Source organism: Silurus aristotelis (genome assembly GCF_946808225.1).
Source record: "Silurus aristotelis genome assembly, chromosome: 3".
NCBI classification, from domain to species: Eukaryota; Metazoa; Chordata; class Actinopteri; order Siluriformes; family Siluridae; genus Silurus; species Silurus aristotelis.
Genome location: NC_139576.1, coordinates 24266866 through 24284237, shown reverse-complemented (window position 1 = coordinate 24284237; position 17372 = coordinate 24266866). Strand labels below are relative to the sequence as shown.

The 17372-nt window shown below is 37.7% G+C and overlaps 1 protein-coding gene across 3 annotated transcripts; it reads right to left on the bottom strand.

Moving 5' to 3' along the window:
- Positions 1-2463: 2463 nt before the first annotated feature.
- On the bottom strand, positions 2464-10317 carry desma (desmin a). 3 transcript variants are annotated; one of them, XM_083538103.1, is made up of 10 exons: positions 9686-10317; positions 6421-6481; positions 6211-6306; positions 5091-5252; positions 4777-4902; positions 4317-4537; positions 4080-4135; positions 3640-3743; positions 3468-3512; positions 2464-3033 (listed from the first exon to the last, which is right to left on the bottom strand). In XM_083538103.1, the coding sequence occupies exons 1-10, from the start codon at positions 10237-10239 to the stop codon at positions 2992-2994; spliced, it is 1467 nt and encodes a 488-aa protein (XP_083394229.1). In that variant the 5' UTR covers positions 10240-10317; the 3' UTR covers positions 2464-2991. The 3 variants fall into 3 exon arrangements, with proteins under 3 accessions (XP_083394229.1, XP_083394230.1, XP_083394231.1); XM_083538105.1 differs by having other exon boundaries at positions 2912-3033; positions 3606-3743; XM_083538104.1 differs by lacking the exon at positions 3468-3512 and having other exon boundaries at positions 9686-10316.
- Between the last annotated feature and the right edge of the window lie 7055 nt (positions 10318-17372).

Here is a 17372-nt window from a genome sequence, read left to right as displayed (position 1 = left end):
ATCATCCATAAACATCATAGTTACCAGAGACTCCTGTCTGACCTCGTCCGTCAACCTGTCCATCACCAATGCAAACAGGAAAGGGCTCAGAGCCGATCCGTGATGCAATCCAACGTTTAAGGTAGAGGTTGGATTGCATCAATCCCACCTCCACTGGATTGCTGTCACACTGTCCCCATACGTATCCTGCACCACCCTCACATACTTCTCTGACACCTGACTTCCTCATACAATACCACAACTCCTCTCTCTCACCAATGCCATTTTCATCTTTTTTGCAAAATCTACCACCATCTGCCATTCCACATTTCTTTTCCTAAAACCATACCTAACCTATCACCTCCTCATCACCTCTGTTCCCTTCACCTACATGGCCATTTAAATCTGCCCCAATCACCATTCGTTCATTCCTAGATACACCTTCCACCACTTTTTTTTCCTTCTCCATCTCACAACCCACTTGTGGAGCATAGTCACTGATGAGATTTATCATCACCCCTTCAAATTCCAGCTTCAGAAACTCTATCAGAAACTCTTTTTACCTTCACTTCACTCAATGATCTTACTGTACTCTTTCTTCAGGATCACCCCTACACGATTTCTCTTTCCATCCACACCATGATTGAACAGTTTAATCCAATGTTTACTCCAATGTTCCTGGCCTTACTCCCTTTCCACTTGGTCTCCTGAACACATAACATATCTACCTTTCTCTCACTCCATCATATCAGCTACCTCTCTCCCTTTACCAGTCATAGTACCAACATTTAAATGCCCACCCTAACCTCCACTCTTCTCCAACTTTCTCTGCCGTCTCTGTAGACTCTTTCTCATCTCCTTCTCCTCCTTCAGCCAACAGTAGCCCAATTTTCACCGGTACCCTGTTGGCTAACAATACCAGTGGCAGACGTTGGTAACCCGGGCTTTGACCGATCCGGTATGAAAGTTTGATTTGTGATCCGCAAATTTAATTTGCCACGTTTTTACTCTGGATGCCCTTCCACATGCAACCCTTCCCATTTTTTCTTGTGTTTTTTATTTATTGGGCTTGGGACTGGCACAAAGAGTGCACTGGCTTGTGCAACCCTAATGGCTGGGTGACATTCTAGCAAAAATCACTGACCTTTCACACATATCTAGATGCCTGTGGTGAAAAAAGGGATTTTTTTTTGCTTTCAAATTTCTATCAATCCACAACTGCAAAGGTTGTCTTTTATGTACTTTTGTGTGTGCTGAGCATGTGTCCGCTTTGAGGCAGTCCAGACTGCTAATAAAAGAAATGCTTACCAGTTTTAGCATGATTATAATCTCATTGTTACAACCCCATGTTCGGGTTCCTGCTGCTAATGTGCCGTAGTCTCTGGAGGATGTTTCTAGACTGTTAGTCTTCAAAGTAAGAGAGGGTATTATCACCTGCTTCTACCAGAACAGCACTTGCAGCTGTATATGTGGGCTTGTAGTCTGATAATGAGCAAGAAAGTATCCTAGAGTATCCGAGAGGGTGTATCTTTACAAGTATTGGCACAAAGCCTTTTCGCCCTTTTTTCTGTTATCTCAGTCTACATTGTGTCCCATAATGCTCTGAGCAGATGCTGAGACTGAGCTCTGATTAGAGCAGTGAAGCCAGATGCATGTTTTTGTTGGATAAGGAATAGGGAGAGCTGATTATAAGAAATAGAATAGAAAAGGTCATGGTGATAAAAGTTGCTCAAATCCACTTTTTTTCCCTCTGGTCTTCTGAGCTGACATTTGGCTGCATAAAGCTTTTAAAAATGAGCTCGGCAGTAACTGCATTTGTCTATATGTGGAATGAGAAGGAGAGCTGCTCCAGCTAGTGACAAGGGGAAAAACACTGAATTAATAAGTAGCTCCTTAATGCTTTAGGAGGCATTTTTCTGGCATGGTTTGAGTCCACTTAGCGTAAAAGCAAATGAGTACAAGGTTATTCGGACTGACTCCTTTTATTATTATTATTTTATTATTAGCATTATCTTGGTGGCAACGCTTTCTTCCAGGATGAAGCTCCCTTCCACAGTGTATGCAGGCTCACTGAATGGTTTGATAAACATAAAAATGGTGCAAATCACAATTCTTTCAACTTATAATATATGCATATGGACAGTAAGGTTATTATGGTGGCTTGTTGTGGTCTACAACCTTTTGAATATATTTTATACTGGTGTGTCCACTCATTTGTCACCTGTCTGTATGTGTATGAATTATGCTCTTTAATCTTATCTATGAAGGACAGCTGTGTATGTAGGATTTCACCCAAGTCGATTCAAACAACTGTAATGCATCTTCTATTTGCTGGTAGGAACTCTGTGAGTAAGATTGATTGACTAGTGTCTCAGTATACACCATTTAATGAAATCCAGTAAACCCCAAGGAATCTTTTTTTTCTTCTTCATTTTTTGTGTCTGTATTTATAGTTCTAAAAAAAACAAACAAAAAACCCCTATATTGTATATAATGTTACAGGTTTTAATTGTAGATCCCCTTTCCCAAATCTGTGAACCTTTAACTGTGACTCATGTTGCTGAGACATCGACATTTATGTGGTCATATTATGCAGTATGTTAGACGATTGTTTCAAGTTTCATTTTAATGAAACCACAAAATCAATTAGCAGGCCTCATATGGTGGTAAGCGGTAAATCATGATGCGCATGTGACCCACTTACTCACAAACACACACATACACTTGCATACAAAATTCTAAGAAATGGCAGTTGAATATTGACATTCTTTTTAACAAATGGCTGCCACAGTTTCATCTTCATTCGTAATCATTCGGCCTTTGCACACTTTCAGCTTAGTCTCCTTTATACTTTCATAGCTGCCTGGAATTGCAGGTCATAGCATCAGTGAGGTTATTATTTATATATATATAAAAATAGGGAAGGCATATGTAGCTTGGAAATGTCTGGATTTAATTCGGATTCAAATTCTTTTTCTGTTCTCGTTGCATCTCGTGTTTCTCTTCTCCGTTTTAAATGATGTCCTGCTGGTGCTGTGTGGATTCGCTGACAACCTTCAAGAAGAGACAAGAGATCATTTACAGGCCAAATGAAACATGCTAACAATATTCAGGAAAAGATTTAGTATGATGTAAATTAAGTGCTGGAACAGACAAAAATGTGGTTTAGGATGTATTCACAATCAGTGTGTGTCAAATTTGTGTCATAAAAAAAATAGGGCCAGGGCAAATCTTTAAAAATGTAATTAAAAAAACTGTGCATTGAGAAATGATTTTTTTCCCCCCTTAATCTCTACAAGAAGTACAACTGCTTTGTGTATTGGATGGATTTTAAAAATGATGCAAGTCTACAGTGCCTCAGATACATTTGTTGAGTCCAGTGTCATTAAAAAATAACAAAAAGGTTTGGATTCTATAAGGGTAAGTTAGAGAAGGAGTGGAAGGAGGCGTGATAACGCGAACAAAGGTGGACCTGCTGCCAAACTTACACACTGAGCGCTCAGGGCGTTCATTGCCTTGTGAGAAGTTTTAGACTAGAGGTGAATGAAAAATAAGTAAGCTGATGATTTCAGACACGAAACAGTAACAAGCTGTTCTGTTTAATGCAATGAACATATGACTAACACCTTAGAGAGATGTGTGTGTATATGCGTGAGTCACCTCTCCGTCACGGGTCTCTATGGTCTTGATTAGAACTGTTTTCTTGGAGTGGACCTCAGAGGAACGTGGCTGTGAGAACTGCTCTGCGCTTGCCTCTGTAAAACCTACAACACCATCAGATCTGATTAGACATTTGAACTACGTTATGTTATTTTCTGTACTGAGTGTTAAGTTCTATTATTTCAGATTGAATCTTTTTGCATCACAATAGTGTATTGTAAACATGTAAATGGTAAGCACTTCCAATGAACCCTCTAATAATAATATTTTATTGAATTTTATGTACATAATATTGATATGTAATAGCAAGATTTAATGCCTTATTTAAAATAAACAAGCTACAGTTAGTCCAGAATGCAGCAGCCAGCGTTCTCACAAGGTCGAGAAAATATGACCATATAACCCCAATCTTATCATCTCTACACATATAAATACCTTACCTCTGGAATCACCTTTGAAGCTTAAGGAGGAATATGTCTGCACTGGCAGAGAGATCCTAAAAATTAGAAATGTTATATAAGAGTTATTTCATATAATGTCATAATGTCAAGGCTTAATAATAAATAACATATACTATCAATAATAAAACGTGTTCAAAAAATTTTTATACTTTAAAAAACAAACAAACAAACAAACACAAAACAAAAATAGGGAGGCTTTTCTCCTGTATTCATCACCTGCTCTCCTCTCCCTCCAGCAACTTCCTGTAGGTGGCGATCTCCACATCCAGGGCCATTTTGACATTAAGGAGTTCCTGGTACTCACGAAGGTGACGAGCCATGTCATCTTTCATTTTGGCAATCTCAGCATCTAGACGAGCAATGGTGTCCTGATAACCATTAGCCTCGCGACCCGTCCTTTCTTCCATCTCCCTCATCTGCCTTATCAGAGACTCGTTCTGGAGGGAAGGATAGAAATACAAAGAGAACAATATAAAAATAATAAATAAGAACTATCCCACTGAAATAAAATGCTAGTACTCAGAGTCTCCAGGTTCAGCCAGTGTGTTGCTATCACACAAACTCCAGAGCAAACATAATAAAGTATTGCTGTCCAGGTGTACTTTGGCTGAACTTATCTTTGCATTGATACTTGTTCCTTATGAGGATGGTAAGTATGGTATTAAATATGACTTACGGTGCCCTTAAGGGAATCAATCTCGCAGGTGTAGGATTGGATTTGGTGGCGAAACTCCATAGTCTCCTGCTTGGCCTGTCTCAGTGCATCGTTGTTCTTGTTTACAGCTTGGTTCAAATCTGATACCTGAAAAAATAAGTCAACTGTAATCAATGGAATTGATAGAAAATATTTTAGCAATCCACATTAACGTTCCATATGTCAGTGAAAGGACAGATCACTGTCGGTTCTTATTTAGTGAGTGGTTGAATGGAAATGTTTTATGTTTATTTTATGTTAATGGGTTGAGATAATTATGTGTTAATATGCCAGACCTTGGACTTGTACCACTCCTCAGCTTCTGAAATGTTCTTAGCTGCAATGCCCTCGTACTGGGTGCGGATATCCCTCAGAGCAGAGGACAGGTCAGGTGTAGACATGTCCATTTGGACCTGGACCTGAGTATCCTGCATCTGGCTCTGCAGTTCACGAATCTCCTGTACATACAAAGACAACATAAAGACATTAAGATTTGTATATTGTTTGAAAAAAATAAATAACTTTGTGAGTTCCCCTTGTGTGGTTTCCTAATTATTGTTCTGCATAATGGTTCTGCTTGAATTCATTTCTCATAGGGAAATCCTGAATTAGATAGTTCTCCACAGAGAGGAGGTAAGGGGCTAGCTGCTGACTTTCTTTGACATTTAATTTGATGAAGTTCGAACATTAAAGTAGAAAGATTTTAGTGTGAATTCTGTATACAAAAGCAATGTACAGCAATATATATATATATATATATATATACATACAAATGGGCTTCTTCACTTTCTGCCTAGAACCCTGTCTGGGAAGTTCTCTGTTGTAGAATTCTAACCAGAACAGTTTTAGATTGTGGAATTGACCTTTAAGTCTTTAACACAAAATTTTATGTAAACTAGTCCTATTAAAGTGCACTGTGAAACAATGTGGGAGGTTAACCCCCCCCCCCCCACCATCCAACCACCCACCCACACACACACACACACACACACACACACACACACACCCTTCTCTGTCACAGTTAGGCGTCAAGCTCTCTTTCTCTTTCTCTCACAGGTTTTAATTATAGAAATACATCTGTTCCATTGCATTACACTGCCCCCTCCCTGTCAGAGCATAGCTGACAAATACACATATGCCAGGCGAAGATTTTACCTTTAAATGTCAGAAGCGTGCATGAAAGGCTTTAACCTTTAGAGATTTGGTATGTGTGTTCGTGCGAGTGGGAGGACATGTGTGTACACTTCATTCCTTTTATAAACGAAGTGATTTACTTTTGGACAGAAATAGAACAGATAAGGAGTGTTTATAGCCTGCTAATATCTGCATGACACTTGTGACTGACCGAGAGAGAATAAGTGTGACTAAATGAATGGTCTGTAAATCACACACACGAACACACATACGCAAACACACCTCCTCATGGATCTTCTTGAGGAAGGCAATCTCCTCATGAAGGCTCTCAATGCGTCTCTCCAGGTCCAGCCGGGCAAGAGTGGCAGCATCAACATCCTAAAGAAAAGCACAGTTACAGCAAAAGTACTGTAAAATAAGCCATTTAAAATAATCAGACTTGAAGGTTTGAAAAGATGAACATTTGATCGTAATTGTAATGTGGGGACTTACAGCTCTGAAAGCAGAAAGGTTGTTCTCAGCCTCTTCTTTCTGGTGGATCTCCTCTTGAAGTCTATAAAAGAACATAAATGGAAGTCAGTGACCTTCAAACATGCTCACTTTTGAGGTTTAGACTTTTCACACCCTTAAAACCTTTCTCTAGTTCTTAATAAACATTTAACACAAACATTTAATTAAATGTTATATACAGTAATAACATATCTCAATCATATCACATAACACTTAATCAAGAGTTAATTATAGGAAAGCATATGCTTTTATCCTTTTGTAGTTACATTTAGTATGGTGGAACGCACATTAGATCCTGGTATCATTGATGCTATAGCTGTCATCGTCTCTTTCACTAACTCCACCATTTTCTGCCTAGTTTTGGTCACCTGCCAATTCCCTCCCAACAGCCAGATCTCCCCATCACATGACAGCTACCAACTGGGAGGGTAAAGGCTAACACATGCTTCCTCTAAAGCATGTGAAGTGAGCTAATTACATCCATTGAGTCTGCTGCTCATGTTGTTCCATAGGGCAGTTTCACATACATGGAAGAAAGTGCTGTCTGCACTCTGCCATGTGCATGAGCACAAAAATGTTCAGAATTGGACCTTTGATTGAAAGGAAAGGGAGTATTCCATCCCTCCCACCCAGAGAGCATGGCCACTACCTTTCCTCCTGACCAGGGATCACTTTGGCATTGTTGGGATTTGAACTCATGATCTACTAAAGATAGACAGCATGCTTTTTATAACATTTTCTTCTCTTACATTTTCTGCATGTTTCCACAGAAATTTACTTAAATTTTCCTCCTAAAGACATTCCTATTATAAAAACACAGTTTTCTCCTCATGTTATGTAACTCGTGTAAATGAGTATGTATATGTTTCATAAAGTCCCTCTAATAGAAAGTTGAAGATATCCTATGTTTCTTTGTTAAATAATGTTTTTTTTTTGTCTTTTATATCACTTCAGTTATTTGAAATGCCATCCATGCAAGTCAGAAATAATAACATAAGAAGGAGCATCAAATATAAACGAGTGATTTGCATCGGTGTCAAAACTGCTGCTATGCAAAATTAGTCAACATTTTCTGTTGACTAATCACACATTTCTAACACACTAACTTACAGCATAATTACTTACAATAAGAATCATCTGGTTGAAGGTTAAAGTGTATTCTTGTACTGAGTATATCATTTTCATTCAGGTTTATTTTTGTATTGCATTCTGATATTATTTTTGCCACATTGCCCACCGCTCCCCCCAACAGACATTAATCCCAAATGCAGTTGTTTTCTATTTATAGAGAAAAAAGTTAAAAATAAAGAGGAAGGGACAATGCTCTGGTGTGACCTTACCATTAATGAGCAATGCAGTGTGTACATATCATTGAGGATATGGCATTTAGCCAATGTGGATTGCATTGACCATTAAAATTGATGACCCCCATTGAAATGGCTACATGTAGATTAAGTAGCAAATATCTGGTTGCATGCGTGTGATTGTTGGCATGCTAATTATGTCTGATAATATTTCAGTGACAGATGCGGGAATCACGGCATAGCTATCGATATGACTGATCTCTCAAATACATGCTACACTATGGAAAACATGTTTGAATTGCAATACTTGTCTCCTCATTGCTCTTTTAAGGGTCTGCATAGTATATGCTCATTTAAGCGAGTCCTCGTTTGTTCCCTTTTTGGATGTCCTCTGTATGCCGAGATACACTCTCCTTGAGCAATGCCTAAAAATTGTTTCTGCTTCTAGCAGCTTGCAAACAGTTACTGTGAATCATTATTGTTAATGTAGGACAGTTATGCTCTAATGCCAACAGTCCCTTGAGTGCTATTTACTCACTCTGCTACACACAAACTCAAATTCACTCACTCACCCCTGAAACTTCAACACACACTCTGAGGGAGGCTGAGAGATACGGGTATTTTAGGAGATGAGAATTGTCTACAGTGATGTGGGGGTGGGTATATCAAGGAGAATAATAATAGCTTGCTAATCTGGGAGCCATGTTACATTACAGTGGGTCCTCTTGAAACTATGAAAGCAACTGGAGCGATATTAAACCCCAACCCCAAGATCATACATGCCTCATGAGCTGCGGCATTGGTACATCATGAGTGTAAATGTTACGCTAATTCATATTGAATTATATTCTTTCCCACTCTCTCTCTCTCTTTTTCTCTCTCTCTCTCTCTCTCTCTCTCTCTCTCTCTCTCTCTCTCTCTCTCTCTCTCTCTCTCTCTCTATCTCGCTTTCTATCTAAACAGCTTAATTCTTGAACAAGTCTCTATATTTTTAAATACCCTTTATGTCTACAACCCCCAACCCCATGATTCATGAGTAATTTCATTTTTTATATTTGAACAGCAGAGCCTATTCCCTATGACGAGTTTTAGCCTTCACCCAACACTATAGCTGCTAATTGAATCTTCTGTGGAAAAAATTCCTGCAGGCTAAAATGAAATTGCTTTTCTGCAATATTTGCTGAGAAATGACACATCTGAACTTTTCTGCAGGGGCTCTGAAACATTACACAGCTGTTAGAAACTGCGCTCTCCTGTATTCCTGGGATCTGATCGTGAAGGTCTTTGCTTATATGTGCACAATGTTCTGTCAAATTGTGTAACCTAGCCCATAAATGTTAATCAAATTCAAGTAAATGCAGTTGTTATTGCCACAGTAAATATCTATTATAAAGAAACTTAAGAATGCTGCTAGGTATAAACTCACACTATAAAATAGACCCTACCCTTTTATCTGCGTTTATCAGTTTCACACGAGTTATGGCACCTCTATACTAAAGACTTTCAAACACCCTTGATGTGTCATTAAATGATTCAATGCTTATGGAATGAACATATTTTTTAAAAAGTGGGATTTTCTGTTCTCCAGTAGACTTACCATAAAAGTGGCTATTTATTCTCTGTTCCTACTCTAGGAAAAGTATTCATCAAAATAATTTTTATATTATTATAGCAATATTTTCTATTATTACTATACATTTTATTCTATTTTAATGATTTAAAAAAATTTAATAAAAAAAATGTGTTAGTTTAGACAATGAATCATGAAAAAGATATTAGCACAACTACTATTATTTTAAGGCCTAATTATTAAAATTATAATATCATTAAAAAAGTTAAATCACAGCTTTGTTTCACTGACCCAAAGTTATGTTATGCAAAAGTTATGCATTTTTCGTAATTAATTAAAACTATCTACTTTTTTTTACTAATATTTCTCTCACCTGAGCTTGAGTTTCTGTAGGTCATCAGACAGGTTATCTCGCTCCACCTCTACGCACGCTCTCTGGTTGGTCAGCGTGTCGACCTGCCTGCGCAGCTCCCTCATCTCCTCCTCGTACATATCAGCAATACGTGTTGGCTCACGGCCCCTTAGGCGCTCAATCTCTACAGACAGGGCCTGGTTCTGCTGCTCAAGGAAGCGCACCTTCTCAATGTAACTGACGAAGCGGTCATTCAGGTGCTGTAGCTCGGCCTTCTCGTTGGTGCGTGTGTGCAGGAAATCCTGGTTCATGGCATCAGCCAGGCTAAAGTCAAGCTTGCCACCCATACCTGCATAAGAGCGTGTTACTGCTCCACCAAAGCCTCCAGAGCGGTGGCTTGAGTAAACAGGAGAAGAAGAGCTCTTGGTCACCTCATAGACTCTGGAGGAAAGGCGAGAAGAGCCAGAAGAGCCGCGGCCAAACAGAGAGCTGGACATGGTCGAGCCCAGGCCTGAGCCGAAGGTTCGGCGGTAGGAAGAAGCCGTCTCGGCAGATGAGGAGTAAGCCTTGCTCATGGTTGTGATGTTATGGGGTGTGTACTGGAAAGAAAGTAAGCGGGTTGACAGACCTGGATAGAATGAAGATCAGTGGCCAGGAAAAGCTGCTATATGTAGCCTTGGTCACATTTTACCCCCTCCCTCACATTTATCACCCCTCTCTTCAGCCCACCCTGTTCACTCAGCTGTCATGGGGTTTCCAGTAGGTGGGTGGATTAGATGCCAGTAAGTGTGTGAGATGATAGCATGTGTGCAAGTTAGTGGTGAACACTGGTGTAAACTTAGTTACTTATAAGTGCCCATCAGTGACTGTTAAAATAATGACAATCTAAAAATCTGAAATTATACTTATATACATGAATACATGAGTATAATCTGCTGTATTTAAACACTTCCCACATAAAAAAAACTGCTTTTTAGAAAACACTTTTTAGCAGTGTATGACGTAAACCGAAGGCTCCATCTGTCATGTGAAAAAGATCATCCATTGGTTATATTGGATAATAGCTCCATGTTTTTTACTGCATTCATACACACTTCCATGTATGCGGGGTTGCCAGATATTCACACTTGATTAGGAAGTATGTGGGCGAGAGGATGTTTGGTGGAGTGGCATGAGACAGCCTTTGGGAAGACAGAAAACAGAATCACATAAACCCTTTATTTAGGTTTTTGTTTGGCAGTGATGCCTTGTTTCTCATAACAGATGAACAACAAAAAAAATATATTACTACACTTGATTCAGTCTACTATAAGGTCTATAGTGTCGTAATTAATTCATGAATAATTAATAGGGTATGGTTTTGGGTTCCTACATGTGTGGAGCAAACTACTCTCACTGTCACTGTCACTATTAATGTTATTGGATCAACTATACATTTTGGAAAGATGGCCATAATGAGTTCTATTTATGAGGCTTTTTATACTGTTTATATCACAAAAACATTGAAGGCTAATGTTACATCGAGGAGACATGTAATGCTTCAAAAATGAAGTAGGGCCCAAGATATCACCTGGCCAAATTCTTCTTACCTCTTCCTGGCATTCTATGTAGGTTCTTCATATCACTTCTTTTTCAGCACTTTAGATTACTATACTCTGAATAAAACAGACATGAATCCTGTAAGCACTTTGGTATGCCCACCTCCCCCCCCCCGTGTCTGCAATACTGTTCCCCTGGCTGAATGGTCTGTGTTACTCCACAGCTGCTGCTGTCACTGCTATTAATAGGCTTTTAGTCTGAACACTGTCCCTTGTATGTTCTTCTTAAGGTCCATAAGTTAGACCTGACAACTTCATACACTAATCTCTTTCTAAAGAAAAAAAAAAAAGCACTGGCAAGAACAAAATAAATCTATCAAATATCTGCAAATTGGATTACTGGAATGTAGAGTAAATGGAAACAATAAATATATGCACATTATTATTTTGCTGAATTCTTTTCCCAAACATCCACTAAATATTATGCAGGTTGAATTATTAAACAATGATGCTACTGGCTTTTTATTACACTCTAACATTATACAAGCTGTATTTTTACAAAGTTTTTAGCTACAGCTTTTCCAAAAACAACCTTTTTATGTGCTGGCCAGCCGCACACATTATTATGAGCACTAGATTAAGCAGAAGTGTTGCAAAATTTAATTTATTTATTTTATTTTATTTTTTTTTAATTTCAAGTTCTCAAGTAACATCTTAGGTAGAATTATTGAGTTTAATAAATCAAAAATTTCGATTTAGTCTTAGTGTCTCACAGTACTGTGCATGGGCTTGGTATTTGTTTTGCATCTCAGGTGTCAAGATAGCCCAAAGTGACTCAAACAACACCTCATCTAATGGCTTTTGCTCTGTTTTAGGGAAGCTGTTAGAAAGCTAGAATGACAAGAACAGCGTGGCCTTTTTAGGGCTTAAGAAACAAATGATGTATACCAGGTGCCAGGTTTACTGAGAAAACAGGAAAAGGTTTGACTAATGTTCAGTTGTGTTCAGTTTTAGTACGTAGTATCATTCTGGAGGATTCTAGCAGCCCAAGTGGGTCAGCAGAAGGGAAATAGATTGATGTAGCAATTTTAGAAAGTGTCACGATGGGAATAAACACAGAGGAGTTCCCCTGATCTGAGTTAAGAAACATAGCGAGTGTGCCTGGAAAAAATAAGTGTAAGGCAACTCACTAAAAAAGATTTATAATCTTTAACTTAATAAATAATAATATTTCAATAATAACTCAATAATTACTGTATTTTAGTTTTATTTCAAGTGTGTCACTTTTTCATTTTTTTTATTTGAAAGTAGAGCTTGTTCTTGGTGATTATCTAAATGGTCCAAAAGGCATTATGAATGCTGTAATCTGTTATCAAAAACAAATAGCTATATTCTCACAACTGCAATATAATGTCATGCTATATATTTAATCATTTTATAGATAATAACCGTTTCCCTTAAATCACAAGGCATGTCACACTTTAGGTCATTTATTTTATACACTGAGTATTAAGTAGCCTATGTATAGAGATATAGACTATAATAATATATGATTATAAACACTGAGACGTTTTCGTTTGCTTCCTATCTCTAATATACTTAAAAAAGGATAATTTTTTGTTGCTAGAGTGAACGCTAGTATGGTGTGCTGCATTCAGGTCACCCCTTAGCGTGATCATTTACTCAAGTGCACTTGGAACACAGAAAAACCTGGGCTCTCTGCCAGAGCAATAACTGAACTGTGTGATGTGCTTCCATGTTTATAGCAACTGTGTCATAGAAACAGGCAAGCTTCTCAGCAGACAGAAATGGCACATCTCGTATTCAAATACCCTTAATTTATTTAACATGTATTCCTAATGTTCAAAGAACATACATTTATAGACAAAATAAGATTTGGAGACTAGTTTTTCCTCCACAGAGATTTGCTTTTGTCATTATTTAATTTTACGTTAACTAGAAACTTCCACCATAAGAATTTGGTTTTCACATCTTGAGTATAAATATATTTCATTTAGTCATTGCACATTGTGGCTTAAGGGAAGTAATAGAAGAAAGCAATGACTGGTTAAAGGAATGACAGGTCAGAAATGATCTATCATGGGGTCAGATTTCACAAGCACCTCCTGTTGCTTGGTAACACAAATACAGGATCTGGCATGTGGGCTGCTCATGTAAAGAAAAGGCTGCTCTGCTCAGGAGTGACCACATGTCCTCTGAATGTTTATCTATGATATTAAATCACCATAATCAACTGCAATGAGGCTAATCATCCTTCTATACAAATATCAGAGTTTTATTATTACATTTATATGATACGATTAATTGTCTCTTGACTGGCTCCTGACAGACCAGAGATGGAGCAGAAATGCAGAAATGATGTTGAAAAAGCCAGACTCTAATAAGATTAGATAAGATATACCTTTATTCGTCCCACAGTCGGGAAATTTCTCTGTAATAAAGGACAATATTTCGGTGAGTGTCAATTCACATTCAAGTTTTAATTGACATTTTACATGAAAAGTGGTGAATCCCAGGAATCCTGTTTTTATTTAAGAATTTATTCAATAAATAAAATAATAACAACAACCATGAAAAGCATGAATCATTGGTTAGTCCAGACTTCCATTTATGTGTCTCTTCTGTCTCTATACACCATTTTCTACTTTCCCTTTAATTACTGAATAATTCATAGTAGCAACATAAAATGTGATGAGACTTTAAATCAGTAAACAGCACTCTACATCAACCTCTTTGCACCTGATTTCTGTTTTATATGTAACATGTATGCATTTTTTTGTAATGACTTGCTCATCCTTTCTTGCAGCATGAATCCATCACCAGCGTGTGGCCTGACCAGCATGTGCCAGTAAGGGGGAGGTGAGAGAGCAGCTCCCAGGAGGCACTTGGGTCTAAATGCCATGATATGTGACTCCAAACATAGGCGGGGGTTTAGGGTAAGGCGTTGATGCCACCGCAGCAGGTCAGCTTTCAAAAATACAACCAGCAGCTGCCCTAGCAACGACCTAAACAGACTTCAACAATACGTCAAGTCACATGAACAAGAGAGAGAGATGGATGATCACTGATTTGAAATATAAATTTTAATTGACTGATAGACACAGTAGGTGTCACCAGCCTGTGTGGTCAATGCTGCATTAAACAGAAAGATAACTACTAAAATAAAGAATCACATACTTTCATAATATATTCATAATTAAATACATTTGCCACAAAGATTCGATTTTTCAGTTTGGTAAATGTGCATGAACAATGATCTTGATTGTGTATTGTGTTTTCCAGTGATTTTTTTTTAGTCATTAGAGCACAAGCGATAACTATGTGCATATCAGGCAATGACTACATGTGGACAGAGGGAGGCAGTGTGACTTCGGCCATTTGGGTTGTGTTTTAATAGTGAATGGATCTTTTTAGGATAATAGGTACAAACACTGACACAATAACATAATAACACAATAATATCTATAAGTAAAATTAATTCTTTTTATTTTACTGAATTTGAGGTATGATGGAGATATTTTATGGATAATTTGGTTAATGATGATATCTTATTAAGCAATGTGTAAAAAAAAATATATTAATCCCTAAACATTCTGATTTTAACTAGGTAAAAGCTGAAGTGAGCTTTTATCGTACGTGTGTGTGTGTGTGTGTGTGTGTGTGTGTGTGTGTGTGTGTGTGTGTGTGTGTGTGTGACCTCCAGTGGAAAAATTTACATACTGTTCCACAGCTGGAGGCCAGATTTTATGTACCGCATATTTAAAAAGAAAGGAAGTTTTAATGCTGTATTGGTGAAGATCATGAAATAGACATTAAGGCATTAATAACAAAAATCCCCATTCCACAGTGAGCTCTGTTATTTTAGAACCTATTTTAAAAATATAATAAAATGTTTTAATGTACATGGTTTGAATACTGTGCTGTGTGAAATGTGCCTGATCATGCTCAGAAATTGTAATATAGATTGACTAGTTGTCTGAAAGCATCACCATTATCTCACTGGCAAAGTAATATATAAAATTTGAAATGTTTTACACATACACACACACACACACACACACACACACACACACACACACACACACACACACACACACACACAAATGTAACAAGATTAAATTGTTTGTAGAAGGTTTAAAATCCTTAGTAAGCTTGAAAACTTTAGTCTATTAACTTACAAAACACAAACAGTGCATGTTATGGCTAAATGACCAACGTGACCAGCTGATAGATGGAAACAGTTTGTAAATCGCCACTACTCATGCAAAGTTGAAAATAAAACTGAAACAGAAAGCTGTTTTCAGATTATAAGACAATAGCAAAGTGATGATTTCCAAATAAATGTAAACACATTAAATATTTAACCAACAAGAGCTGGTCTACATATATATATATATATACACACACTGGCGATCAAAATTAGAGAACAATTTATAAACAATTGAAGAATTCTAAAATAATGTCATCTTCACTGTTTAACAGTTGAAGGAGTTTTTGTCTTGTCTATACCATGCTACCAGAACACCTTTTCCACAAAATAACTAAGGCATTTCCAAAAAAAAACATTATTTTGCAGAAAATGCACACTGATCAAAATTAGAGAACAACAATGACTGTGGCATGGAAAAAGATTACAACAAAATTTTCTGAAGGTTACAACAGTCAGCAATTAGTAGGAAGTGTACAGGCCTCTGCTCTGAATGACTTCAGCACATCTGCGGCTACAGGACAGCACTAGTCTCTTACACTGCTCTGGTGTGATTTTGGTCCACTCTTCTTCCAGTCTCCTCCACAGTTCTGTGACTGTAGTGGGTTTCTTGGCCATAACTTTGTCACCAAGGATTTTCCAGAGGTTATCTAGGGTTGAGATCAGGACTCTAGGCAGGCCATGTCATTATTTTAATGTTTTCAGTTTCAAGGAACTGCTTTACATGTTTTGCTGTGTGACATGGAGCGTTGTCCTGCATGAACACTGCAGGGTGATTGGGGGATGAACGTATGGAAGGAACCATATGTTGTTGAAGAAGGTTCTGATACACATTTGCATTCACTCTGCCATGTAGCTGCATAAGAGGCCCAACTCCTGCTGCAGAAAACATGCCCCAAACCATGACACTTCCTCCTCCACTTTTCACTGACTTCTTTACACACTTTGGGTTCAGTCTTTCTCCAGTTTGTCGCCGAATATAATGTTTGCCATCGGACCCAAATAAATTAAACTTGCTTTCATCACTGAAGTGAACTTTGGACCAGTTCTCCTCTGTCCACACAACATGCTCCTCAGCAAAGCTTAGTCTAGCCTTTTGATTCTTTCTGCTAATGAGAGGTTTGGTCACTGCAGAGTGGGCTTTCAGTCCAAATGCTCTTAAACGTCGAGACACTGTATGACGAGACAGATCCTTACCCTGTTCAGCGCTGAACTGGTGAGCAATTCCAGCTGCAGTGTGAAAACATTGCCCATTGCCCATTGAGATCCTCCGCAGTATCCTGTCCTCTCTTTTATTTGTCTTCCGTGGACGACCAGCCTTCTTGGCAGACTTAAATGAGTTTGTGATGTTGTAAAAATTCAATATTCTTGAAATCACAGATTTGGAACAACCAACTTGTCTTGCTATGGCTGATAGGGTCATCGCTTTGGCCTTCATCTGGACAACCTGCTGCCGGAGGCTTTCAGTCACTTTAGAACGGCCCACCATCTTGCAGAGTCAGTGAAACTGGAAGTTAGGCTGCTAGTTAAATAGGGGTTGACAGATAATCAAGGAAATTAGCACCAGGTACCAGATTAACACCAATAACTGGGAGGTATCTGAAAGTGTTCTCTAATTTTGATCAGTGTGTTTTCTGCAAAATAAAGTTTTTTTTTTTTTTTAAATGCCTTAGTTATTTTGTGGAAAAAGTGTAGCATGGTATAGACAGGACAAAAACTTCTTCAACTGTTGAGCAGTTATAAATTGTTCTCTAATTTTAATCGCCAGTGTATATATATATATATATATATATATATATATATATATATATATATATATATATATATATATATATATATATATATATATATATATATATTCCAAAGGAAGTATACCTATATTATATATAGGTTTAACAAAAAGTAATTATAAAAATAATGGCAAAAATAATAATGGAAAATA